This window comes from Ictidomys tridecemlineatus, chromosome 14 (assembly GCF_052094955.1).
Source record: "Ictidomys tridecemlineatus isolate mIctTri1 chromosome 14, mIctTri1.hap1, whole genome shotgun sequence".
NCBI classification, from domain to species: domain Eukaryota; kingdom Metazoa; phylum Chordata; class Mammalia; order Rodentia; family Sciuridae; genus Ictidomys; species Ictidomys tridecemlineatus.
This window is the reverse complement of record NC_135490.1, coordinates 7103335-7131239: the sequence shown is the minus strand read 5'-3', so window position 1 is coordinate 7131239 and position 27905 is coordinate 7103335. Positions and strand designations below refer to the sequence as shown.

At 42.2% G+C, this 27905-nt stretch overlaps 1 protein-coding gene across 5 annotated transcripts in view; it reads left to right on the top strand.

Annotated features, from left to right (window-relative positions):
* Nucleotides 1-27905, top strand: part of Msra (methionine sulfoxide reductase A) — a 326527-nt gene that overhangs the window by 8254 nt on the left and 290368 nt on the right. The window contains exon 1 of one of the 5 annotated variants that reach the window (XM_021734522.3): nucleotides 27074-27298. The exons of the other annotated variants lie outside the window; for them this stretch is intronic. Coding sequence (XP_021590197.1) covers nucleotides 27286-27298 — 13 coding nt within the window. The 5' untranslated portion in view covers nucleotides 27074-27285. Of the gene's footprint in view, nucleotides 1-27073; nucleotides 27299-27905 lie in introns of those variants that run through there. 5 annotated transcript variants of the gene reach the window in all.

Genomic DNA, 27905 nt, shown 5'->3' with positions numbered 1-27905 from the left:
CTGTTAAATGCCTGCTTGGGCAAAGCATGTATGTTTCCATGCATCCTTTTCTTATTCCTTCAAAATTGGTGTATCCTAATTCCACTCGTGTAAACCCAGCCCTTTTCTTTCATGCCTCAGCAATCTCCTCCTTCTTCACTGGACAAACATTTATGTGCAACGATGACTTCTTCTGTGAGCTCTTGCACTGCTGCTTAGATGCTTTGCTGCCAAATTATCAAGTCTGTGTTTTGTTTCCTACATGATGGTGGCTCCCTGAGGGAGAAGCTGCCTTTGGCTCCTTGGGAGCCCTATATTTGTTACTTACTTCGTTCTCTGGTCTATGGCACTTCATAAAAGACGCTTCCCACACCAGGTACCTAACAGTGGTTTATAGGTATCATGAAGAGGATGGTTAAGACCTAAAAACAGTGTCTAAACAGGTGGTCTTTCTGTGGTCTTCTGTCACCACTGTGACACAGAGAAGCCAACCTAGCTGACATGGGCATTTACTCTACATTGTTCCAATAGTGGTGATGGATTCATACTGATTTCTTCAGACTGTTTTTTTGTCCCTCTTGTGACCAGTGGTAAATGTGGCTTCTGGCCAGGATGAAGCAATTGAATTCCTGAGCAGACACTTGCTAGGCATCTGCAGCAGGGGTGGGGAAAGGGCACAGAGTTCAGCACCACCCAGGTGAGGCCTTGGCCTGCCACCCTCAGGTTTGGGAGTCCCTGTGAGCCCCTGTTTGGAGTGGGGAGGGAATGTGGGTAGGAGGGAGGGGAGCTGGTGGCTGGGAAGCAAGGGGAGGCTGCTGAGTGAGGGGACAACAGCTGAGCCCTGGACTTTACAGAATAAGTGGGATGACAGGCCTCAGAAGGGTCAGACAGGGTAATGTCTGTTTGCTGAGCTTAGTCTGGCCCCTTCCCACAAACCAGCCCTTGGCTGGTCTTGCTGTTATGAGCCCACCAAAACCCTTGAACCTCTGTTGGTGTCTGAGACTCTGAATTCTGCTAGGGTTGGTTTCTGGGTTTCAGTGAGTGCTGAACGAGAGTTGTGGATCTTCTACATGCTACCTGTTTGTCTTTCTCCTATTGTAAATTCCCAGTTTGAGAAAGTCACAGTATCCACTGTTGGATGATGGTGTGGTACTAGATGTAAGCTATCCAAGGGGAGAAATTGTCAGTAGGCAGACATCAAGTACTTGCTGAGCAACAGCAGCATAGCACCTGAGAGGCAGGGCCCTTCCGAGTGGTACTGCATATAACAGACACGCCACATGAGTGAGATATAGTGGCATGTGAAAGAGTCAGAAAACATTGGGGGACTAAGGGAGAACAGCGTGTTGAAGATGCTGGGTTTGGGGGCCTGAGCTTGTCATTGTCTGTTGGTCTCTCTCTTGTTGGTTTTTCCCATCACATTCAGAAACCTTACCAGCTAGGTAGAATTTCTGTAGCCAACTACAAAAGTATGTGAAAAGGAGTGCCACTTGCCCATGTGACACAGTGACGGTTGGTTTATCTGCCACTTTCCTCTCCTTCCTGTAGCTCAGAGAACCAGGCCAGGTGGGTTGCACAGGACTGAGCTTTGTGAAAGTGCCCAGAGCGTCAGCCATGTCAGTTTCTAGTGAGCTCAGGTTGTCTTCATACAGCAATTTAGTCATTTTGGCTCCTATTCATCTGCTTGTCACATTTTGAGCTGAAAGAGGGAGAGCAGTTGGAAGTGTGGGACCTGGGCCTTATCTTTGGCATCTGCGCACACTGCCCCTCCCTTCCTGTTCTCTCTTCCCTCCTTCTCTTGACTGGCTGGCTGCTGTCCTGGTTCTAGCCATCTCTTCTGGGCCTGGCTTCTGAAATCTATATCTCCTCTTGCGAAAGTTCCACTTTTCTGTTTCTGAATTCTAACAGGGTGGGTAAGTCCTGCTGTAAGCACAGTTCCGAAAGCCATTGTGTCATTTCCCCGAAACCACTGGCTACCTGTTTTAACGTCCACATTTCTGTCAGTGGCACTACTTCTCTTTAGGGAGAAAAGGTAGATTTTCTTTCCTATATTTGGCACTGAGTGATAGCTCTTGCCGCTTGTGTTTCCTGAGCTCCTAGCCTGGTTACAATACCCTGCTGCCATGACCAGACACTTGGATTCCAACAGCTAATTCCCTCGTGTTAGCCTATCCAAAAGCTCTTCTCCTTTTGCTGAGATGTTTGATGGTCAACTCATGATGCCTAGTGCTTGATTTTCCTTGACCAGAGACCTCTCTGTTGTCTGGATCCTCTCCGTCTAATGGGCCTGTTACGAAAGTTGGCATAAAGTTATTGTCCAACATGAGAAAGACATGGCTTCTTACTTTCCTGTAGGACTTTTGTGTCGCTTGTGTGAGTGTATCTGTGGTGTTTCTCATCAGGGTCTATTTCAGATCCACTACCTTGTTGAATAAGTTTATTAAATTTACATAATAATAGAGTGAAGACTGGCAATAGCAAAACTGGAGGATACGCAGAGTGACAATACGTTCAGTGAATATATTACCATTACATTTAAATCATGAAGAAAAAAAGTTAAGAACATTGAATGTCTTCCCAGAGCATGTACATGAAATTAACTCTTTTGAAAAAAATGTTACCATGGTAAAGAAATAATATTAATGTTGAATTTCCTTTATAATTTTTCATGTTTTACCTTTGACTTAAAAAAATATTTGTAGTGTACTGTTAGGTAATTTATAGTTTGCGTAGGTCAAATACAATGTGAGAAGTTAAAAAGCTTTGATCAACTGAGGCCACAAATCTTTCTTTGACTTACTGAAAAAAATGGTATTTTGACAGATTGTACCCCAAAGGGAAGAGTCTTGAAAATGAAAAACTTTGAGGGAATTCATAGCATTCCAGCTGGAGAAAAATCTCAAAATTACTGTAGTTCTCAGATGAAAAGAAAACTGCTTCAGAGTGGCAGAACCAGTAGGGAGCCGTCAGATAGGACCCCCCCAGAAAACCCCGCCTTGCTGGAAGCCTGCAGCTCTCTTCCCGTTCACCAGGAGCTGCTCCCCACACAGCAAGCCTCTGCAGGAACCTCTGGCAGCCCTGGAGTTTCCTGCTCACCATCACATTTTTCCACACCAAGATGTGTGCTCTGGCTCCACGCAGCACTGCCCAAGCCCCTGTGCCCACTGTGATGCGGTGCACAGGCCCAGGCTGCCCCATCCTGGGCAGGTGCCTGGGAACCCAGAACTCCTGATTGCCTGTGGTGAATGCCCGTTGCAGTAACTTAAATAATAAGTTATGACATAAAGATTGTTCTTCAGGATTATCCTTCTACTAGGAAGCTGTGTGGATTTGCTTCAATATATGGGAGAAAAGTGAATAATTATTTGCTGGTGAAGATTAGGAGTGGAAAAAATATCCATGTCATTTGTATATCCTCTTTGGTGAAAGTCTTTGGTAAAATGTTAGAAGTTTCTAATTGGATTATTATTATTATTATTTTTACTGTTAGTTTGAGTTGTTTATATATACTAGTTCTTTGTCAGACGTGGGTTTGCATATATTTTCTCCTAGACTGTAGCTTGTCTTTTTATCTTTGTAATAAGGCCTTTTGCAGAGTAAAAGTTTTTAGCTTTGATGAGTTCCATTTTACCAGGTTTTTCTTTTATGTGTCATGCTTTTTTGTGTCAAGTCTTAGAACTCTGCTTTACTGTGATCCTGAAGATCTTCCCTGGTACATTTTCCCCCTTAAAGTCTTCTAGAGTTAATTTTACATTTAAGGCTGTGATCTGTTCTGAGTTGGCTTTTGTGTCAAGTTGAGGCTGAGGCTGAGGCTGAGGCTGACGTGAGGCTTATTTTGTCAATGGCACATTAATTGTGGGTTTCAGGAGAGTGCCCACTACAGGGGCCAGAAAAGATCACCCCTGACTTCCCAAGAGTATTGTGTTGAATGGGTCTTCTAGTGCCTGTTTTTACAAATAAAGCTTTATTGGAACACAGGCATGCTTATTTTGCTTTTGCAGTGTAACAACAGAATTCAGCTGTGATTGAGACATTATGACCCTCAGAGCCTAAGACATTTTTATCTGGACTTTTACAGAAAAAGTTTTCTGAATCCCACTGTAGTTTCACGAACTCTTTCTTTTGGTTTGCTTTTTTTTTTTTCTTTTTTTCCTTTTCTGTCAGATACTTCCTGTCTCCTGGTGTCCAGTTACTCTGTACATGCATTTTCACTGGCTGAGACCTAGCATTGGAGTCATTGGCTGGTGTTAGCCTCAGAAGAAAGCAGGAAGGATGAGTGGGTGGGCCTCTGGCTGTCTTCCACAGGCCTTCCTGTTCTAACCTACCTGTGTTCTCAGCATCAGTAGTATTTCAGGTAGTTCTGACATGATGAACTGGAAACTACTATTAACTCTGTATCTCAAGTGTCGCCCTAAACAAGTCACCTGCATTGCACCGTCTTCAAGCTTGACCTCCTCCCTGCCCTACCCCAACTCTCACTGTAGTCTGCACTGTGGTGTGTTTCAGAATGTTTACACAATAAAAAGGTATAGGACTTTGGTGATTTCTACAGGATCTGGTGGACTTTTGCATTTCTGTATGCACCGATTCACCTATTCTTTGTATCGTAGTTGGTATTTACTATATACCCTTTCCTACCAAGGGAATTTTATACAGTTTAGCTTTGACAAATTTCTTGCTTTGCCCAAAAACTAGGATCTTGATAACTTTATGACTTGAGTCTGTAAGTTAGGAAATAAACAGATGTGCTCCTCTGGTCACCAGAAGTTAAGCCACTGTGTTTTGTGCTTACTGGTCATTAATTGGAGACAGCATGTCCTGAATCTCTGTGTGTACATTTGACTTCATCTCTTTTCTCCATACATGGCTTTCTTGACAATACTCTTTTTTCCTTCTCTTCTCCATAAATAAAATACCTTTATTTTATTTATTTATATGTGGTGCCGAGGATTGAACCCAGTACCCCACACGTGCTGGGCAAGCACTCTATCACTGAGCTACAACCCCAGCCAATTCTGTGTAACATTATGTTCAGAAGTTGTCTGTTCAATAAAATCCTTTCAGTACAGTACAGGTCAATAGGTACTAATGTTAATGAAAGCAAAGTTTCTCTGCTTCTATGGTGGGAGGGGTCTGTGTAACCTGCAGGCCTCTGCGGCTGAAACAGGCTGTTGTAGCATTAGCTGCTAATCAAGGCAGGGGATGCCTGCTAGTCAGATCTGAGGATCACAGCTGGCAAACCCACGTTCTCCACTACCATTTAGTGGTGTGTTGAAGGTCCCAATGACCTCCAGCTATGCCCTTCAGTATTGCAGCAGACCCCAGATGCTCACTGCCACTTTCTTCTTTCTGGGGTCTTGTCTCCTGAATTGGAGGATTGAAATCCACTGACAAGGAAGGGTGAGTGCAAAAGAGTAGGATTTATTACTGTATAAAGAAAACAATGGCACTCTCGTAGGGTGAGAGGGCACTGACAGGGGTTGCCACTTGAGTGTTCTCTTCTAGGGGTTTATATAGCACCTGAGTTAATGCTGTTGGTCTAAATTTATGCTAATCAGGGCTAGGAAAAGTACTAAGATACTGGCTAAAATATATGCTGCTCAGGTTTTGGAAAAGTACCAATGCTATTGGTGAGCCCTGCTATTCTACTCAGGTCTGCCCTATTTCTATTTTCCTGCTGCTCATGGGGAAGTGGGAGGTTGAGGTGGATCATGGATGTTTGGGAGAGGGGGTTCAGGGCTGCGGCACTGGGCAGAGCAGGCGTCTGCTCTGGCTCAGGCAGGGCTGCTGTGGGGGGAATAAGTTGGTGCACTTTGGCCGCGTTGGCCATGGCTCCCTGTGCCTCAGGTCCACACTGGCATGGTGGGCTCCATGCAGCTGCAGGCAGGTGCTCACCACCTGCACTCCAGCCCTCTGGGTCTACAGTTCCTGCACTATGGCAGAGGGGCCTGGATTCATTAATGAATTTCAATAAATGGATGCAGTGTTTTTAACTTAGCTTCCAGTACAAATTATCCATCTTTAGGAATTTGATTATGATTGCTGTGTATGCACAATGGCTGACTTTCCAAAAAGTATTAGAGGAGGTCTGAGCTCTACCCTCCACATCATGATTTGTGTTTAATATTTATGGAAGTGACATCTTTATACAAATATGTAAAAATAGTGGTGAATGAAGGAAATGGCTCTCAGTGTGACAGAAGAAAGTATCTTAAAGCGATCTACAGTTTCCCCAAGGTTGTGTTAACATAAAAAAGACATTGTTTTATGTTCTCAAATCAAGAGATGATTTTATGTTTAACAAGTTTTACGCAGAACTTTTGTAAGGTTATCAGCACAGCATAACTGCTGCCGAGACCACATAGCAATATTGGAATCTGGATTTATTGAGTTTGCTGTGTTCCTTCAGGTCTCATTCATATTTTTCTCCCGAGGGTACCACTTTCCTCTCTTGACTTAATACCAAGATATAGAAACTCATTTGTGCTGCAGTGTGAGATGCTGGGAAATGAGTGCTTGTTTATTATCTCTCTCTACAGAACCTTTCATGACCATTAGTTGATGTTTGCCACCTCTGTATAAGTAGGTGCATTCAGAAGTGTGGGACCATTTGGTTTGGTGGAAGTTCATGTGCTTCATGTTTGGATGGTGTTTTAGTTAGCCTTTTCACTGCTGTGACCAAAAGACTTGATGAGAACAATTGAGAAAAAGTTTATTTTGGGGCTCACAGTTTCCGAGGTCTTAGTTCATAGATAGCTGGCTCCATTCCTCAGGGCTTGAGGTGAGGCAGAACATCATGGAGGAAGCTATGTGGTGAAGGAAAGTGGCTCAGAACATCACCCCAGGAAGTACAGTTGAGTGCTGTACTCAGCAAGGACAAAATAGAAACCCCAAATGCATCCCCCAGTGACCTATCTACTCCAGCCACATCCTACCTGCCTATTGTTACCACCTAGTTAAGCCCTATCAGGGGATTAATGCACTGACTAGATTAAGGCTCTCATAACCCAATCATTTCACCTCTAAACTTTCTTGCATTGTCTCACATGTAAGCTTTTGGGGACATCTCGTATTTAAACCATAAGCTGGGGAGTCTTAGCTCTAGTTTGTGTGCTCACTAGCTGCATTACCTTGGGTGAATTTGCCCCATTTTTATCTTCTGTAAAACACAGGACGGTGGCACCTGCCCCATGTGGATATTCCTGGGGACAGAAGCCATGATGGGGAAGAGTCTGGCATGGTGCCCAGCTCCTGGCAGGTGCACATGATTTTTTTTTTTTAATAGTGTGTTATGTCCAGGAACCTTTTGAAGACAGCCTACTGCTATGGTGTTGCCCCTTCTTCTGTAAACGCGGCTAATGGCTGTGTCACATCCTTGTATTCACTGAAGGAGCTGCGGTGTGGGGTAGGGAGATGGCCAGGCCACAGCTGACACTGACCTTGACCTTTCAGACCCCTCACTGGATCTGCCTGTGAGAAAGGGCAGTCAGGTATCACTCAAGCCCACACTTCTTTCATCTTTTGATGGCTAAAATGGGCATGCACCTCCTCAGCTTTCGGTTTCCCCATTTCCCAGAGGTGGTGTCTTTTCTGATTGCCCCTCTCTGGAGTGAAGGCTTTGTGGGGGACCATCGAGTGCCTTGTGGAGGAGAGTTCTCCAGGGGCAGTGGGTCCCTGTGGGTTGTCAGCCTTGCCCTTTGACAGTGAGGGCTGCAGGGCTGGCCTGGAGGGCCTCTGCCCGGGCTCCCTTTCCCCTGGCCCATGCTCCTGGCTGAGGTGTCTTTACCCAGCTCCCATCAAGCTGATGGCATCAGGAGAAGAGAGAAGGGGCCTAGGCTGGAGGCTATGGAATCCCAACGTCTAAGAGCAGAGGATGCAGAGCACAGGATATATAGAAAAAGTAGTTAGCCAAGAAAAGGATCACTTGGGAAGCCAAGAGAGAGAGACTGTGGGAAGAAAGGAAGGGACTGTTGGCTGCGACTTTTGCACTGGGCAAGCAGGAGGCCTGCTGAGGTGGTGGGTGAGCAGAGGGGAGGCAGAGCAGGTGATCAGGTGACCACAGGTCAGATGTCAGCAGGGGAGATCAGCGGAGTTGCTCCTTCTCTTCCAACAAGCTTGGCTGGAAAGGAAAGGAAAGGAAGTAGGGCAACAGATTCAAAGAGTTTTCGTTTTTAAAGACTGAAGAGACTTGAAGATGTGCACATTCTGAGGGGAAGATATAGCACGATATTGAAGGAATAAATTCATTTAAATTTGCATTGCTATTTGTCATTTTATATGTGGATTCTTATCTTACTTCTTAACTAGTGCTCCCTTTTGTATGCTAATTCATGGTTATTTTTCTAGTCCCTTTCTTCCTTTCCTCTCTCTCTTTCTGACAGCTCCTCTTTTACGTGTGTGTGTGTGTGTGTGTGTGTGTGTGTGTGTGTGTGTGTGTGTGTTTTAAACAGTCCTTTCCTTTTGGATGCCAACAGCACGCTGGAATCTGAGTATGAAGACCTCATTGTGCTTTTAGGGAGTGACTAGTGTCCATTTATCCCACTTATCCATCCTCAACTGTATGCTAATGCTTCCTAATTATCTTTATATGGTTGCTTCAGAATTTATATGTTCTAGACAGATTATTCTATTCACCCCATGTTGTTAATTTTTTCATTTTTAGGCATTATTCTTTGAAAGTTTTGGGATATAAATCCAACTAATTTCCATCAAGAACAGTAGCATAGGAAATTAAATGCAAAACACATTTTTGATTTAGAATTGATGTAAAGCCAAACTGGAGAAATTTAGTTACTGTTTCTGGAAGTACCCTGTGACAGGCTTCTTGGAGGGTGAGAGGTGAGGATAAAGAACATGACTTGCAGTTTTGAAACTTCCTGTTCTGTTCTCTCCCTTCCTTCCTCCCTTCTCCCTCCTCCCTTCTCTTTCTCCTCCTCTCATTTGGTTTGATATTGGGCTAATAACCACATGGAGACGTGAATGGAAGCTGACATCTGAGTGATGAACGTTTCTGTGGCACCTGCTCACAGGCAGACCTGGCCCCTGTGTGATGGAGCTGGGCTCTGTGGGCTCCCTGAGCCTCTTCTGCCCAGCCCCCTATCTAGGAGTGGCCCAACCCCCTTCCCCCTGGGCTGGACTCTCCTCCCAGAGTCCTGTGCCTCCTCTAGAGATGGGCTGGCTCTGTGAGATGCTGGGCCTGACAGCACCTGCTTCTGCATCCAGGGGCTTGTTTCCCTGGGGAAGGCTGAGGTTCTGTGCAGGAGCTGATGGAAATGGTAGCTGGTCTGCAATCTTCAGGCTCTCATTCTGCTCCATCTGATGTGTTCCTGCCCTTCCTACCATGTTACCCTTTCCTTGGATCCTTAGAAATGAAATACAACTTCTCTAACACTCTTTTTCTCCCTTTTTGTTTAAGCCAAGGGCAAGTTGGATTTTTTTTTCATTAGTAGTCAGAGAAATCTAGGTGTCTTCCTTATCCTTAACTCTGGTTTGTCTTTATGGAAAAAACATGAGAATCTCCAGTTTTAAGTTTGTGGTCTCCAGCTAGCTTGCCACCAGAGCCACTTTGAGAAGGCTATAGTATTAGACAGCTTTTGTCACTGTGGAGAAATAGCTGAGAAAATCAACGTAGAGGAGGAAATATTGATTTTGGCTTAGGGTGTCAGAGGTTTCAGTCCATAGTCACTGGGCTCTACTATTCCTGGCTGTGGTCAGGCCCATCGTGGTGGAAGGTTGTGGCAGAGCAAAGCGGCTTACCTCCTCCTGGTTGGGAAGGAGAGAGGGAGAGGGAAAGGGAGAGGAAGAGGAAGAGGACGAGCTCTGCCCTTCCATGGCACACCCCCAGTGACCTGATCCTGCAACTAAGTCCACCTCCGCAGTTCCACCACCTCTCAGTAACTCACTCAGTGGACTGATCCATTGATGAGATCAGAGCCCTCATGGTCCAGTCACTTCCAAAAGCCTCCCTCTGAACATTGCTCCATTTGTGAGACCCTGAGCATCATAAAATAAAGAATAAAAAGGGCTGAGGTGTGACTCAGTGGTAAAGCACCCCTGGGTTCAATACCCATTACCCCTCCCCCCCAAAAAAGAAAACAGAAAAAGAGAAAGAGACAATGGCATGCACTTGGTGATGCCGGGACAGTCCCTTTCCTGATGGCCTCTCTCCATCTGGAGGAGCCACTTAGGCAACCAGAGCCCAAGCCCTTGCCTCGGAGCTAGCACCCTCCTTCCCTACTATCACTTTGGTATGGTGGGATGACTCCTTACAGATTTTTAAAAAGAATCTGGTTTTCCTGAACTTTGTTGAAGAGAAGGACCCCCTTCCCTCTCTCTGAATGTTTGAAAGCACACTTGAAGCCAAGCACACAGATGGCTTAGAAGCAGAACCTGCTGTGGCTTCTGCCGTGAGCAAGAGTGCTTTCCATGCAGACCGCCTGTGGACCTTGTTCTCTGTGGACTCTTGGTTCTGTGCCAGCCTGTAGCTCTGTCTCCTCGGGTGAGATTGTTCACAGCTTTCCCTACCAAAGACTAGTCCCCCCAGTTCCTGTGGCCATCTCTCCCATGCTGACCATGTGGTGAGGTATAGTAAGGATGAACTGTCAGTGTAGACAGGGACCCAGCCACCAGAGCACAGAGGCTGTGGAGTCTGGGCTAGGAAACTCTGGGCAGGGTATCACAATACAGGTTGAAGCAGAGGTAGTACCAGGTTAGGGCAGAGCTAGCTACCAGTACAACTCAAGATCCAGGCTGAGGGCGGACCTATAATAATATCACAGGATTGACTGATAGGGGACATGAGGCCGGTCTAGATGATCCCATGTGCAGCTTCTCCCTTGAAGCTGCTGGTTCCCTGTGGTGGTCTGAATCTGGCATTCCACAGCTGTCTTTTCTAGTCCTCTTGCCATGTGCCTTGGTACATAACTCAGTTCAACATGATAGGAGTCCACAGTTATCCTCCGAATCTCTCTGCATTCCAGAGCACATGTGCATGGATGACTCTTATGTTCTCAGGGACTCTGCCTCTCAGTTCCTGCATCACTAGGTCCTCTCTCTCCTTCACAGTGAATTATCCCATTAGCAGGCCCACCCATAATACACCTGGGAGTTCCCGGGCTTACCAGAGATGGAGCTAGGACTGAAGGAGGAGGTGCTGTGCTGGGAGTCACCAAGAGGTGAGGTGATACCTGCTTGAATGTTTCCTCTCCCCCCACCTTTGGGCCAGTCCTTTGTGCAAGACTTCTCCCTGCTCTTCCCAGCGGGAGGCCACAGGCCTCCCATCCTCTCATCCCTCGTTTCGTCACCTTCCTAGGGAAATAGATCATGTACTTTTTTGGTGTGGAATATAGCTGGTATCCTTGCTGCCAGGGTCTCACCTTCTGTTTCTAAACCCTGCTAAGTTACTTTCCCAAATAAGAAAGTGGCCGAGTTTCAGTTTTGTAAGTTGGAGCTTGAATTAGATGCCATACTAAGTAGGAGAGGGAGAGGGAGAGGGAGTGAGGGGTGACTGGGCTTGGTGGCCCTCTGTGTTCTTCACTTCCCCATGCTGTGAGCCCCCTTAGTCTTGCCACACCCACACACTGTATTCCAATTCCTGCCTCACTAGACAATGATATCTTTGAAGTCGAATACTGTGTCTGCTTCATTATCTTATCCCTGGAGCACCTATAATACGCCTTGGACATAGTAGAATTCAATAAGTATTTTATTAAATAAATGGATGTGCTCAGAATGGCCCTGCTGGATGATTGAAAAGCTAATAATATCTACTCTTAAGAAGTTTGTAGATTTTTTTTTCATACTGGGGATTGAACCCAGGAGTGCTTTTGCCACTGAGCCCCATCCCAAGTCCTTTTTATATTTTATTTTGAGACAGGGTCTTGCTAAGTTGCCTAGTCTGATCTCTAACTTGTGATCCCCCTGAGTAGCTGGGATTAAAGGTGTGCACTACCATGCCTGGCCTATTTAGAAAGACAGGAACACCACAGATGAGAATAATTAAGCCTTGAATTTGTGGCACTGACTTGAGGGGTATTTATCAAGAATCTGGAAGCACTTAATCATATCTATATTCTTTATTTTTTTTGTATATATAAATATAAGTGTCACTCCTGTGCAGCTTTTCACTCATTCAGATACATTTTTTCCATATTAGAATAAAAAATGCAAGGCCATATTTTAAGGATTTTTAAAGGACAAAAAGATTATGAATTTCATCTTAGCATATGACAACTTGGTCATAACAAGTTACTTTGAATTTAGTAAAATCTAAAACTCAGGCTAGTTTTATTTTTTGGCCAACGTTCGAATGGAGAGATATTTCCAAGGAGGCATTAAGATAAAACATTGTTTTTGGATATGTGACACATTTCCTTGTATTTTAAAAATCTCTTGGGTATTTTAAGGGAAATTTAATCCATCTGATTTTGATCCAAATATACTTTACTCACAATAATGGAGAAATATTTGATATCCAGAGAAATCTATTGATGCCCTTAAAGTTTTTCTCCTGGGAAATAAGAAATCACATTTCTTTAAGAGTGAATCACAAACTGACAATGTCTGATTTTTTGCTTATTTAACAAAGCCTGAGTTAAGTATCAAATTGGGAAGCTCTGGATCAGTTCTTTCTGTTCTTAGTTTTTAGAGTGTTTTCTTTTTAACCATGTAGAGGACATTTTTTTCCCCCCTGAGGAGTTTTTTTTTTTTCCTTATTCTGACAGTTTCATCTGCTATCCTTTTTTTTTTTTAAAACTCCCAAACAATGATTTTGGAAGATTCGAGGTAATAAAACAATTTTGATGTCTGTGCATTAATGGTGTCTGTATTCAAGATGTCTCAAGCCTGTCAGAAGCTTGGAAATAACATTTAAATGTATTGCTTAATTTTAATTTTAAAATATATTCTCTGAGAATTAGATACCAGTCCTAAGTGAGTATTTGGAATTTAAAAGAGGGGATTTAGGTCAAGGAATAGTTAAATTTTGTCCTCTTGAAAGATCTGCAATCCTTTTGTAAATAATATAGAGGTCTTTGTATTAATATTATGTTTTGGAAGTGAAAAGTGCAAGAACTTGGGCCAGGTGGGAGGATCAGAGGATCTTGGATGGCCATCTGTGAATTGGGGGTGCTGCTCCTGGGCTCCCTGGGACTTGTTCTGACTTCTGGCCTCCCAAGGATGGTGGTGTTCCAGCTCTTCTCTTCCCCAGAGTGGGTTCTGCAGGTATTGCCTTGGCCTTGGCTTTGCTCTTTAAGCTTCTCCTTCACTATGGCAGGTGCTGGTCAGAAGCCTCAGCAGGGGCCCAGTTCTTGCCCCACAGCCCTCTGCTGCCCTCTGCTGCTCACAGCAAATGGCAGCACCGACCCCCCACCCCCACCGCCCCAGCTGGGATCTGATACCTGGATCTTGGCCATAGTCTTCCAGCCTCTCTGTCCTTTAGTTCATCAAACAAATCACAGCCAGACAATTCTTCCTAAAATATCATGACATATGAGAGTTGGCTCCATTGTCATGACTGGGTGTGCAGACCGGAGACAGACTTCTTGGGTCTGTCCCAGTCCTGCCATCTATTATCTCTATGACGTTCAGCAGGTTGTGTGACCTTGGGCAAGTTGGTTAAATTCCCTTAGTGTCTTAGTTTCCTAGCCTGAAAATGGTGAGATAGATATTATTATCATTAATAAGATTAAATGAAATAAGAGAACTGTTTAGAATAAGGTGTGGCACATCATAAGTGCTAAATAAATATTGTTATGTTTACTGACCCACTTTTTAGGATTTGCTGTAGACAAGCATTTTACAAATTGTGGGATTCATAATACAGGATATTATATGGTTCAGGGTTTGATGTTAAATGACACTAAACCACTGTGAGAGAACCATTCCTTTTCCAACCAGCTTTCAGCTGTTCTGATTATATCAGGGTGAATGTGTCTACCAGCTCCGTGTGCTTGGTATCATTTCTTGGTGTACAGTTTTTAGCATGTCCTCAGGTCTGTCTCCGTCTGGAGCTGGGAGAAAAGGGCTGGAAGCTCCTAGCGTGTGCCCCTTGCAGGGCCTGGTATAGAGCCTTGGAGGCGGTCAATGTCAGAAAACAGTTGATCTCACTTTTTGTTGTTTGTATTGAGGTTTCATGTCTACACTAGAAAACCAACCTGCTCTGCACGGGACTTTTAACAGGTCTCGCTGTTGTGACGCTGTCCGTACCCTCCAGCCTTAGAAGACTTCCTCACCTCAGAGTTCTCTCCTGCTCTTTGCAGCCAGTCTACTTGCCAACCCCCAGCTTTATCTCCATAATTTTCTCTTTTTGGAGGAATTTCCTAGAAAGCCATCATACAACCTGTAGTCTTTTCTACTGAATTCTTTCACCTGGCAGAATGTGGGGATCCATGTTGTTGGGTATGTTAGTGTTTGCTTCTCTCTACTTATTATACTTTATTGTTGTTGTTGTTCTGGGATTGAACTCAGGGGTGCTCTACCACTGAGCTACATCCCCAGCCCTTTTTATTTTTTATTTTGAGACAGGGTCTTACTAAGTTTCTGAGGCTGGCCTGGAACTTGCAGTCCTCCTGCCTCAGCCTCCTGAGTTGTGGGATCCCAGGTGTGCACTACTATGCCTGGCAGTTTGACCCTTTTTCTTGCTCAATGACAAGAGATAGAGTGCATCTGTGAACATGTGGATTGTTTCAGTTGGGGCTATTATGAATAATTCTGTGATTGTGATTGTTCATGTGCAAGTATTTTGTGAACATGTTTCATTTCTCTTGAGTATTTATAGGGGTAGAAATGGTGGGTTCCAATGAAAAGTGTAAGTTTGATTTTTTTAAGTAATTGCCAAACCATTTACTATTTTGTGTTCTAGCCAGCAACATGTGAGTTCCGGTGTCTCTGTCTCCTCTGCAGTACTTGGTGTTGTCTGTTTTTATCTGTTTATCTTTCAGTGGAGGATGAGGGAGGAATCAAGGATGACTCTTAGATTTTTGGGTTGAGTAGGTGGATGTTTGGTGTCACCATTGAACAAGAGGCAGAGAGAGGCATGAGGAATTTGTTGGAGCAGGGGAAGTTCTGGAGGTCAAACCCAGGACCTTGCTCATGCTAAGTATGTGTTCTACCACTGAGCTACACTGCTAGCTCCAAGACCATTTTTTGAGAAAAATCTAGAGTTCTGGTTTGGCCAAGCTGAGTTTGAAATGCTTGCTAGTCATCCAGGAGGCACCACTCAGTAGGATGTTGAGAGCCATAGCCGAAGGAGCCCCAGCAAACTTCCAGCTGCCAGCTGATGATTGGCTCACAGCGGCCCCAGCAAACTTCTAGCTGCCAACTGATTGGCTCCTCTGCGGTGATGCTCATTGGGCTACATTTTTGTATTGTATCAACGTATGCCCTGACTGCTCTTGATTTTACTGGGATGCCTCCTTCCTCTAACAATTTACTTAACACTCTTTCGGTTTGTTTTTTACTAATTTCTGATCCCATATTTCTACTATAACTGTAATGCAACCCAACAAGATAACGCCAAACAAAACTGAAACAGAATGAAACAAAAATGGAACAACAAAGAATCATTATATCAGCCTTTCTATCCTCCTGGAATGTCCATCCGTCCTTTCTCCCTATCTATTCCTCAAACGCAAATAGTTTTTCCTCAGATGTGAGCAGTTTTTCTTCCATCTTACACATCTCCAGGGACAGGCAACTTAAAACAGAAGCGAAACAAAACAAAAGAAGAATCTTAAAATAGCTACCCATCCTCTTGCCCTGCCCTCAGGGGCGAGCAGTTTACCTTTCACTTACCCTCAGTCGTTCCCCTTGCGGGCCACCAAATGTGCAAGGCCACCTGCATTCATTCCATCTTCCTACACTCACTAAATAATGGACCCTTGCGTAGGGGCTTAAATTTTCTGTATCCTAGATATATGTCAGGTGATATGGATAATTCACAGAACAGCTTCATACATCAGTTTCCTCATCTATACCATAAAAATAACACCTGTCTTCCTCCAGAGCTTGGATAAGGAGTGAACGAGTTCACAAGTACAAAAGTGCTGATCTCATTGGTGTTATTAGTAGTACATGATTGCCTTTTGTTTTCTTCCTTTTTTAGTTTTGGCACCAAGGATTGAACCCAGGGATACTTAACCACTGAGCAACATCCCCAACCTTTTTTATTTTTTTATTTTGAGATAGGGTAGGGTCTTGCTTAGGGCCTCGCTAAGTTGCTGAGGCTGGCTTTGAGCTTGGGATCTTCCTGCCTCCTGAGCTGCTGGGATTATAGGCGTTTTCTTCATTTTTATGTCCATTGTGGCTTATAATTCCATATATTGTACATAGCAGGTGCTCAGTAAATACTGATTTAATAAATCAATGAATGCAAATATCAAGTAATGGTGGAAGAGGAAGGGAGGAGGAGGAGGAAGGAGGAAGGAAGGTGGGAGAGGAGAGTGACAGGGTGAGGGAAGGAGAGAGTGAGAATGGACAGCATTTGGGTTGGCTTTATGGAGGAAAACCATTAGAACACCTCATTGGAGCTTTGGGGAAAGGCAGTTTATCATTGGTTTTGTGGCCTAGGGAAGCAGCATGGAAGACTCAGGATTTAGGGATGTTTATAAGTAATAGCACCATGGGAAACATAGTGGTATTTGCTAAGGTTCTTACCTTCATAACAGACCTTCAGTGTTTTAGGGGCTGGGACCATTTTTGATGTGCCTCTGCTTTTCCCGAGTCTTGGCTCACTGGTATAAACATAATACAAACACAACAAACATGCGTCAATTGAATAAATAAGTTTCAAAATCTTCTTTCTTCATTCTACCTGAGGGGACATCAGCTGGCTTTTGGCTGGTGGTGGGTGACTCATGAGCAGGTGATTTCCTTTCCTGTGCTTCTGTCATACATGTGGCCGTCTGGAGTTAGGATTCAACCTGAGTAGCATGGTGCAGAGCCCCTGGCCCTGGCCCAGGCCTGGTATTATGGTTTGGATGTGAGGTGTTCTCCAAAAGCTCACATGTGAGACAATGCAAGAAGGTTCAGAGGAGAAGTGATTGAGTTGTGAGAGTCTTAACTCAATCAGTGAATTAATCCCCCATGGGATTAACTGAGTGGTAACTGGAGGTATGTGGGGTGTGGCTGGAGGAGTGGGCATTGGGGGCGTGGCTTTGGGGTATCTATGTTGTCTCTGGTGAATTGAGTCTCTCTCTCTGCTTCCTGATCATCATGTGAGCTGCTTCTCTCTGCCACACTCTTCTGCCATGACATTCAGCCTCACCTCGAGCCACAAGGAAGGGGGCCTGCTTCTGTGAATTGAGACCTCTGAAACCTTGAGCCCTTAAATAAACCTTTCCTCCCCTCCAGTTGTCCTGGTAGGGTCTTTTAGTCACTGCAGTGAAAAAGGTGACTGAAGCGCCGGGCACAGTTTTGTTCAGCTGGTGACGCACATGTTCACAATTTAGTGGGTGGCTGGGCAGGGAGACCAGATCCCTGCTCTTTGGGGTTTTAGAGACCCAATCTAGGAAGGGAAAGAAAACAAGGAAGGTGTCAGGAGCTCTGTGTGTTCCTTTGGTGTCCTGCAGGTGGGGTGGATTCCTGGGGAGCAGCCGCCATGGCATATGGTAGTGCTGGCTCTTGTCCTGCGCGACCTCAGTGTTTCTTGTTAGGGATTCTTTAGGGAGTGGTTTCCTAAGTTGACTCAGAAAAGAGGATTTTAAAACTATTTCAAGACAGACTTTTTTCAAACAAAATCTTGTGTGACCCTCTCTACATAAATCACATGAACAGAAGCATTTGGTTGGTGCCAGACCATGTCCCAGAACCTCAGTTTCTGATCCTTTCTGTCCTCTGTCAAGGTCCTACGGCTTCTGGGAGGCTCTGGGGCTCCTTGGAAGCACATTTGAAGAGCCGCCTTTGGCTTCCATTCTTATGCCACTTGAGTGGTTGAGTCTACGTGCCTCAGGTCTGAGGAAGGGTCCACCCGTGCTGTTCTCCCACTCCTTCTGGGTTATGTGACACCTGTCCACACCAGTTCTTCCAGGTTGCCTTTTCTGCCTGGGAGCCTGCATCAAGACAGTCTGAGGCTGCCGGTCAGTGGGTAAATGGTGCAGACCGGAAGGGAGATGCCCCATGTTTGTGAGTTTGCCAGGGCAGTGTCCCGAGTGGGTGCAGAGGACAGCGTCTTGTTAAAGTGGTGACTGGGAGGAAAACCACAGGGCCACAGGGGAGGTAGGACAGGGACGAGTTAGGTGATGGGTCAATACTGAGAAGGGCTCTGTGACCTCCTGGGCTTCTGAAGAGGAAGGCACATCCGGGAGAAAGGGTTTGGTGACATGTAGAGGGCTGCCTGTCACATGTTTGATTTCATTAAGGCCTGGCAGTGAGGACGGGAAGACAAAGTGACCAAGTGCTACAGGGAGGGCGTGGCAGTGCAGGAGAGGGGCTCTCCATGGGGTCAGGACTGCAGCGCTGCAGAGCACTTCACCGGAGAGCCCGGGGTGGCTGGAGGGAACCCACGCCTGCACCCAACGACAGGCAGACTCTCGGGGAAAGGTGCAGCTGATGTTTATATTTCTGATCTGTAAGAGGCTGAAAGGGCTTTGAGGTTCACCTAGGGTTGCTGTTTGCAACACTCATGAATACTGGAGGCAGGGACTGCACGTTTCTTCAAAGGTACCATTCACATTCTGTAAAACTCACCACTTTATGGTACAGAATCCAGTGGCTTTTAGGATATTCACTGGGTTGTGCCACTCTCCCGTTAAGTGCTTTCATTACTCCATAATAAACCCTGTGCCCCTTGGAGTCCCTCCTCACCCTTCCCTCTGCCCAGCAGCAGCCACTGAGCTGTTCTCTGTGTGTGGGGTTTGCCTGTGCTGGGCCTGTCCTGTGGAGTCAGGTGATTTCAGTCTGGGGTTTGCCTGTGCTGGGCCTGTCCTGTGGAGTCAGGTGACGTGTGAACTTCCGAGTCTGGCGTTTTTCCTCAGCATCACTTAGTCACAGTGTTTTCCATGTGTGCACGTGTCAGTGCTTCATTCCTTTTTGTTGCTGAGCAATATTCATTGTGTATTTAAATCCCTTTGGCTTGTCCATTTATCAGTTTATGGATACCTGGATTATTTTCACTTTTGCTTATTATGATAAGGCTGCCATAGCATCTGTGTGCAACTTTTTGTGTAGAAACACGTTTTAAATTCTCTTGAGGCTACATCCAGAAATGGAGCTGCCGGGGCATATGTAACCTCATGATTAACTTTTTGAGGAATAGCCAACAGTTTTTCATAGCAACCATGCCATTTAATATCTCCATCAGCAAGGAATGAGATGTTACTTTTCCTCATATAGTAGCTAACAACTTGTTATTTTTCTTTTCTTAAAAAAAATCATAGGTGCTGGGGCTGGGGCTCCGAGGTAGAGTGCTCACCTACCATGTGTGAGGCCCTGGGTTCGATCCTCAGCATCACATAAAAATAAATAAATAAAATAAAGGTATTGTGTCCAACTACAACTAAAAAAATAAATAAATGAATCATAGTCATCCTACTGGATGTGAAGTGCTATTCCAATGTTGTTTTAATTTGCATTTTCTTAATGACTGATAATGTTAATAATGCATTATTAAGTTGTGCTTTTGGCTATCAGTGTGTCTTCTTTGGAGAACTGTCTTCAAGTTATTTATCCATTTTAAAATTGGATTGCCTTTCTTGTGGAATTTTAAGAGTTCTTTGCGTATTCTCTGTAGCGGAACTTTACCAGATATATGATTTGCACATATTTTTGTCCCATCCTATAGATTATTATTTCACTTTCTTTGGACAAATGTTTTAATTTTGGTGAAGTCCAATTTTCCTACTTTTTTTCTCTGATTGCTTTTTCTTTAGGCACCATACTTAAGAAACTGTCACCAAATCAAAGTCCTGAAGATATTCACCCATGTTTTCTTTTAAGAACTTTGTAGTTTTAGCTCTTCCATTTAAGGCTATTTTTATTTTGAGTTAATTTTTTATTGATTTTTAAAAAAATAAATGATAGTGGAATGCATTACAATTCTTATTACACATATACAGTTCAATTTTCATATCTCTGGTTGTATATCAAACATGTTGACACCAATTTATGTCTTCATACATGTACTTTGGATAACGATGTCTACTACATTCCACCATCCTTGCTAATCCCCTGTCCCCTCCCTTTCCCTCCCACCCCTCTTCCCTATCTAGAATTCATCTATTCCTCCCATGTTCCCCCTCCCTACCCCACCATGAGTCAGCCTCCGTATATCAGAGAAAACATTTGGCATTTGTTTTGGGGAGATTGGCTTTCTTCACTTAGCATTATCTTCTCCAACACCATCCATTTATCTGCAAATGCCATGATTTTATTCTCTTTTATTGCTGAGTAAAATCCATTGTGTATATATGCCACATTTTTTTTTATCCATTCATCTACTGAAGAGCATCTAGGTTGGTTCCACAGTTTAGCTATTGTGAATTGTGCTGCTACAAACATTGATGTGGCCTGTAGTATGCTGTTTTTAAGTCTTTTGGGTATAGACTGAGGAGAGGGATAGCTGGGTCAAATTGTGGTTCCATTCCAAGATTTCCAAGGAATCTCCATTCTGCTTTCCATATTGGCTGCACCAATTTACAGTCCCACCAGCATGTGTGAGTGTACTTTTTTCTCCACATCCTCGCCAACACTTATTGTTGTTTGTGTTCTTAATAGCTGCCATTCTGACTGGAGTGAGATGAAATCTTAGAGTAGTTTTGATTTGCATTTCTCTAATTGCTAGAGATGATGATGAACATTTTTTTCATATATTTGTTGATTGATTGTATATCCTCTTCTAAGATGTCCTGTCTGTTCAGGTCCTTGGCCCATTTGTTGATTGGGTTATTTGTTTTTTGGTGTTTCACTTTTGGAGTTCTTTATATACCCTAGAGATTAGTGCTCTATCTGATGTGTGAGGGGTAAATATTTGCTCCCAGGATTTAGGCTCTCTATTCACCTCACAGATTGTTTCTTTTGCTGAGAAGAAACTTTTTAGTTTGAATCTATCCCCTTTATTGATTCTTAGTTTTAATTCTTGCACTATAGGAATCTTATTAAGGAAGTTGGGGCCTAATCCCACATGATGGAGATGGGGCCTACTTTTTCTTCTATTAGACACAGAGTCTCTGGTTTAATTCCTAGGTCTTTGATCCCCTTTGAGTTGAGTTTTGTACATGGTGAGAGATAGGGGTTTAATTTCATTTTGTTGCATATGAATTTCCAGTTTTCCCAGCCCCATTTGTTGAAGATGCTATCTTTTTTCCAATGCATGTTTTTGGCACTTTTGTCTAATGTAAGATAATTGTAATTTTGTGGGTTAGTCTCTGTGTCCTCTATTCTGTACCATTGGTACCTGCCTGTTTGGGTGCCAATACCATGCTGTGTTTGTTACTGTTGCTCTGTAGTATAGTTTAAGGTCTGGTATAGTGATGCCACCTGCTTCACTCTTCCTGCTAAGGATTGCTTTAGCTATTCTGGGTCTCTTATTTTTCCAGATGAATTTCATGATTGCTTTTTCTATTTCTACGAGGAATGCCATTGGGATTTTGATTGGAATTGCATTAAATCTGTATAGTGCTTTTGGTAATTGGTCATTTTGATAATATCAGTTCTGCCTATCCAAGAGCAAGGTAGATCCTTCCATCTACTAAGTTCTTCTTAGATTTCTTTCTTTAGGGTTCTGTAGTTTTCATTGTATAGATCTTTCACCTCTTGTGTTGATTCCCAAGTATCTTATTTTTTTTTTTGAGGTAATTGTAAATGGGGTAGTTTCCCTCATTTCCTTCTCAGAGGATTTGTCACTGATATTGAGTTAAATTTTTAGGTGGGTGAAGTAGGGCTTCAAATCTATTCTCTCATATGTTGGATATCCAGTTGTTCTAGCATCATGTGTTGAAAAGACTACTCTTTCCCTACTGGATTTTCTTGTCATTTGTCTAAGTAAGTTGGGGATAATTGTATGTGTTTCTTTCTCCCCTGGACTTCAGTTCTATTCCATTGGTCCCTCTGTCCATCCTTCTGTCATAAACCGCACTGATTGGTTTACTATAACTTTGTGGTAAGTTTGAAATTGGTGTGAAGCATCCACTTTGGTTCTTCTTTTTATATTTATTTATCTATTTAAATTTTGAGACAGAGTCTTGCTTAGTTGCTTAGGGCCTTGCTAAGTTTTTGAGGCTGGCCTTGAACTTGAGATCCTCCTGCCTCAGCCTCCCCAGACTCTGGAATTACAGGTGTATGCCACTGTGCCTAGCTTTGTTTTTCTTTTAAAAGTTTGTTTTAGCTATTCTGGGTTGTTGTATTTTCATATGAATTTTAGGATCAATCTATCAATTTCTACAGAAAGTCAGCTGGGATTTTGATAGGTATTGTGTTGAGCCTGTAGATCAATTTGGAGATCTAATAGTATTAATTCCACAGTTCATGAACATGGAATGTTTCCCCAATTACTTAGGTTGTGTTTAATTTCTTTCAACAGTGTCTTCTACTTTTCAGTGTCCACATCTTTTACTTCTTTATTTAAATTTATTTTTTTTATTTTCCTTCATTCCTCTTCCCCTGCCTCCCTCCCTCCCTTCCTTTCTTCCTTTCTCTCTTCTTTCTTGTGCTGGAGATTGAACCCAGCACCTCACACATGCTAATCATGCACTTTACCTCTGAACTTCATCCCCAACCTTATTCTTAAGGATTTAAAAAATGCTGTTATAAATGAAATAGTTTTCTTAATTTCATTTTCAGATCATTCATTGTACATTGCAGTGTATAGAAATGTGACTGACTTTTGTAGGTTGGACTGTATCATTGTGTGTGTGTGTGTGTGTGTGTGTATTAATTCTGTAAGATTTCTATATGTAAGATGATACCATTCATGCATGGAGGTAGTTTTTCCTTTTCCTTCCAAGTCTGGATATTGTTCCCTGTTTGTTCTCCTAATTGTCTGCTTAGATCCTCCAGTCAATGTTGGTACAAATGTAGGAAGAACAAGTCTTCTATCTTGCTCTTGGCCTCAGCGTGGAAAGCTCTGGCCTTCAGTTTGTTGACAGCTCTTGGTTTTTTGTAGATGCCTTTTATCAGTTTGAGGAAGTCTCCTAGTTCTTATTTGTTGATTATTTCCTTTTCTTTTCTTTTTTAAATAATGAAAGGGTGTTGGCTTTTGAAAATGCTTTCTCTGTCTCTATAGAGATGACCATTGATATTTATATGGTGTATTAATCTTATATTTCAGAGAAATCCTGCTTACATATGGTTTATTATTATTTCTATATGTTACTGCAATTCAGTTTGTTAGTATTTCCTTCAGAACTTTTGCATGTATATTCATAAGTGTTGGTCTGTAGTGGTGTTTTTAATTTTTATTTTATTATTTTTTCTTTTTAAAATCGACATAAAATCATATTTTTAAAAAAATGGTTAATTAATTAATTGATTTATTTTTATGTGGTGCTGAGGATTGAACCTATTGCCCCACACCTGCTAAGCAAGTGCTCCATCACTGAGCCACAACCCCAGCCCTGTATGTATTTTTAATATACAACATGATACTGTGTAGAATGGCTAAGTTAAGCCGATTGACATGCGATTTGACATCTTGATTGTTGTGAACCATGCTACAATGAACATGGCAGTGCAGAAAATCCTTTACACGTTGATGTAATTTCCTATGGATGCTATACCCAGTAGTGGGGTTGCCAGTGTATGTGATAGTAAAACCCCCCTGCTGTTTTCCACAGTGGCTACACTGATTTACCTTCCAATGTTAAGTGTCACCTTTTCTCCACCTACTCACCAATGCTTGTTATCTTTTCTCTTTTCAGTAATAGCCATTCAAACGGTGTGAAGTCATGGTCTGTAGTATTCTTGCAAGATCTTTGTCTGACTTTTATTTTCTATTCTGTGTTTATTTCTACCTTAGTCTTTATTATTTTTTTATTGGTTATTGCTATACTTTGAATGTTCCCTCAAAATTCATATTGAAATTCATTCCCTACTGTGAGGTTATTGTTGAATTTTATTTTCCCTTCAATTATTTTTATTTTTTGCTTTATGTATTTTGGGGTTCTATTGTTATATATGTTTATAATGCATGCATCTTCTTTTTAAAATTTTATTTTTTGTTTTATTTTGAGACAGAGTCTCGCTAAGTTGCTGAGGTTGGCCTCCAACTTGGGATCCTCCTACCTTGCCTCCTGAGTATCTGAGATTACAGGTGTGTCCCACAGCACCTAGTTTGGATGTATCTTCTTGATGAATTGACCCTTTTATTATCATAAAATGTCCTCTTTTGTCTCTAGTAACAAATTTTGTCTTGAAGTCTGCTTTGTTTATTGTTAGTAATGATCACTTCATCTCTCTTCTGATTGCTTGGTATATGTTTTCCTGGCCTTATCCTTCTTGTGTCATTGAATCTAGTTTGTCTCTTATAGACAGCATGTAGATGGAGTATATTTTGTTTTTATTCTTTTAAACACAGTCTGCCAAACTCTGCTTTTTACTTGGAATGCTTAGCTCATTTAAATTTAATATACTTACTGATGAGGTAGGATTTACTTCTGCTGTTTTTCTATTTTCTATACCTCTTTGTCTTTTTTGCTCTTCTGTTCTTCCACTATTGCTTTCTTTTTATGTTATATAAATCTAAGGTAGCATTTTAATTCCCTTGTCATGTCTCTTATTATATATTTTTGAGTTTTTTTTATGGTTGCTCTATGGATTATAGTTAGTATTTTTATTTATAACAATTTAATTCCCATTACTACCAACTTAATTTCAATAGTATATAAAAACTTTGCTCCTCTAAGCTCTTATTCTTCCTTCACTCTGTTTGTGTTATAAATTACTTCATTATACAATGTGTGTCCATCAGCATATATTTATACCAATAATTCTATACTGCTATAATTTAAATCAAACAAGAGAAACAGAGTTACAAACAAGAAGTACACTTATACCATCTTTGATATTCAATTCTGTAATTCCCTTCACTTGTACTCTGTATTTCTTCCTGTGGATTTAAGTTACTGTCTCATTGTCTTCCATTTCAGCTTAAAGGAAAAGTTTCTTTAGTGTTCCTTATTGTGCTAGTCTGCTGGTGATAACCGCTATGTTTTTATTTATCTGGGAATATCTTAATATCTCCTTTATTTAAAAAAAAAGTTTTGTGGATACAGAATTCTTAGTTGACATCTTTGTTCCCTTTCAATACTTCAAAATTGTTATCCACTGCTTTTTGGCCTCCATGGTTCCCAGTGAGAAATCAGCTGTTAGTCTTATTGAGGATGCCCTGTACTCGATGAGTCACTCGTCTCTCTTGCTGCTTCAGGATTCTCTTTGTCTTTGTCTGTCAACGGTTTGATTATTAATTTAAAATCTACTAACATCCTGCCCATAGTTCATCATCCCTTTTGAGTGGATAGCATTGGACAGTTTTTCTAGAGCTTTAATACAACTCTCATGATCTCATCTCTGTAGCATTTCCCTGGTCCTTCAACTTTATGATTTAATAGTATGTGGCTTTGTTTTTTGTATCACATTTCATACTTTTATAGAACTTCAGATTAGTATTTGCATGATTCTTTACCATAAGTCATCTACTTGGTTTACTGAACACCTGCATTTGGAAGGCTTTATGCAATTGTTCCAGTTTTCTTAGATAAGTGTTACATGGTCTGTGATGACGACACATTTGTTGGCAACTAGTAGCTATGACATTAGGATGAGGGTTCTGTGAATATCAACCAAGTTTTCTGGCAGCACAGAGGAGAAGGTTTTTATGTTTGGTAGATGAACAAACTGAAAACTATATAGGTTAAACAATTCAAAACCTTAAGGTTACCTAAATTAGAAATGTGCAGACCCAAGGACTGGAACTCATAATTTTGGATTCTATCTGTGAAACTGGTGATTCTAGAGTGTGGCTATTTTCTATTTCAAGCATCAAAGGTAAAAATGAATTATTACATCAGTTAAACTGTGTTAAGTGTAGACTATTTTGCTTCAGAAGGTGCACATGCTACAAATAAAAAGAAACAGTGTTTACTTATGCTTATTAAATTATGCTAGTATGAATTTAGTAGACAAGTGACTATGTTGAAATTTGAGGTGTCAAACTATGAAAAGATTCTTTTACTAAATTCACCCTGTTTCTCCCTTTCCTTTTTTTAATTGATATTTCTGTTTGGAAAAGAACCCTTTTTTCTCCAGTAAAATTTTGGATACATACAGTTCATATTAGAATTTCCTTAAAAATTAGAGTTACTGATCAATTAGAACTGTGCTCATCCCCCATAGAATAAAGCACGGCATCTTTGGGCATACAGTTTTAATTTTAATCTGCATGCCTGCTTTTCTACTCTCCCATGATTCTTTGCAGCAGGACAAGGAAAAGCAAATCTTATAAAAAGAAATACAGTATGTGGTGCTTATTAAAGTTACATACATCTCCTCTCACAGGAGAATTCTGATTCACTGCAGGTTGTGCATATGTTGCATATGGACATTTCTAGGGAACAGATTCCCTATTGCTGAGCAGTGAAAGGCTTCTAGTATTCCATTATTGCTCCGGGAACATGTTAGTCATGATTATGAAAGGTAGGACACCATGAAATCTGTAAGGTGATTTGGCAGGAGTCGGTGCTGCTGGTGCCAGGATTTGGGTACCGTACCACGGTTTCCTGTTTTCAAATGTATTAATTGATCCGCAAAGGACATCTTTTGGAGACAAGAATTCAGACAGACTGGCACAGCCTGGACCTCCGCCAAGACTGCTCGGAAGGTTGCCATACTGGGAGCAAAAGAGTGAGAGAGAGAAAGAGGGAGAGAGAGAGAGAGAGAGGCAGAGGGAGAGCTGAGGAAAGAAAAAAAGGCAAGACTTGGCACAGCTCAGTCGAATCCGCTTCTTTTGTCTGCCTTCTCGGCTTGAGCTTCAGGAAGAAAACCGTCCTGGGTACAGAAAACTCAGAACTTTTTGGTTTTCAAACTTAGAAGGCTTTTTAAGTCTCGTGGGCTATTTGAAAGTGTTGGTACATACAATGACGTTTAGTCACCAGTATTTAGGGAAATAAAAGCCTTTTTCAAAAGGAGGCTTCCACAGTGTCCATGCATGTGGGAAATACTGTATTTGATTTTTTGCATATATGATTATACCATGAGAGACAGGATGAACATAGAAGATGGCAAGGCAAATTTCTAATTAGAGAGAATTAAATTTTCTACAAAATAAAGTTTGTTCATCAGTACAAACCTGCTTTCAAATCCAATCAGACATCCTTCGGAATGTGTTCAGAACGTAAGTTTTTAGACTTTATTTTATTTTATTTTTCCCATTGTAGACATTGAGTTTTTAAGGAGTCTTTCTAAGATTTTATGCAGCCCAGCCAGGAGGGCAGAGTAAAAGTTGCTTGGTCCATGTGTTTAAGAAAACGATTTCTTAAAGCAACAGCTTTTATTTCTGCTGCTTCGTGCTGTCCTAAACTACCTCCCCAGCAATTAGTGACAACACTGGAGCCCAGAAAGGCAAGCTGAAGACACCAGACTTCGCTCGAAGGGCAGGCAAGAAATGTGAGCTTGGTCATTATTTTTGTGTGTGTCTTTGCTCTGAACCATTTTTGGGAGGTGGGTGGGGAGGTGGGTGGGTAGGTGTCTATGTCTGAAGATGTGTGCGATTAGTGAATTCTCATTGTGGGGAGGAATGATAAAAGGTGATTTTCACAATGTTGGCAGAAATGGCTGGGAATGGTAGAGACCAGAGATTTAAATCTTCTGGGAAAGAAGTAGTGGCTGTGTTTGAAATAGTTGGAGAAAAATTCCATTATTTTTTAGTTGATTAGGTTTTATTATTCAACGGTTACTATAGCCTGGCTCTCTCAAAATATTTTAGGCAAAAAGAAAACCTA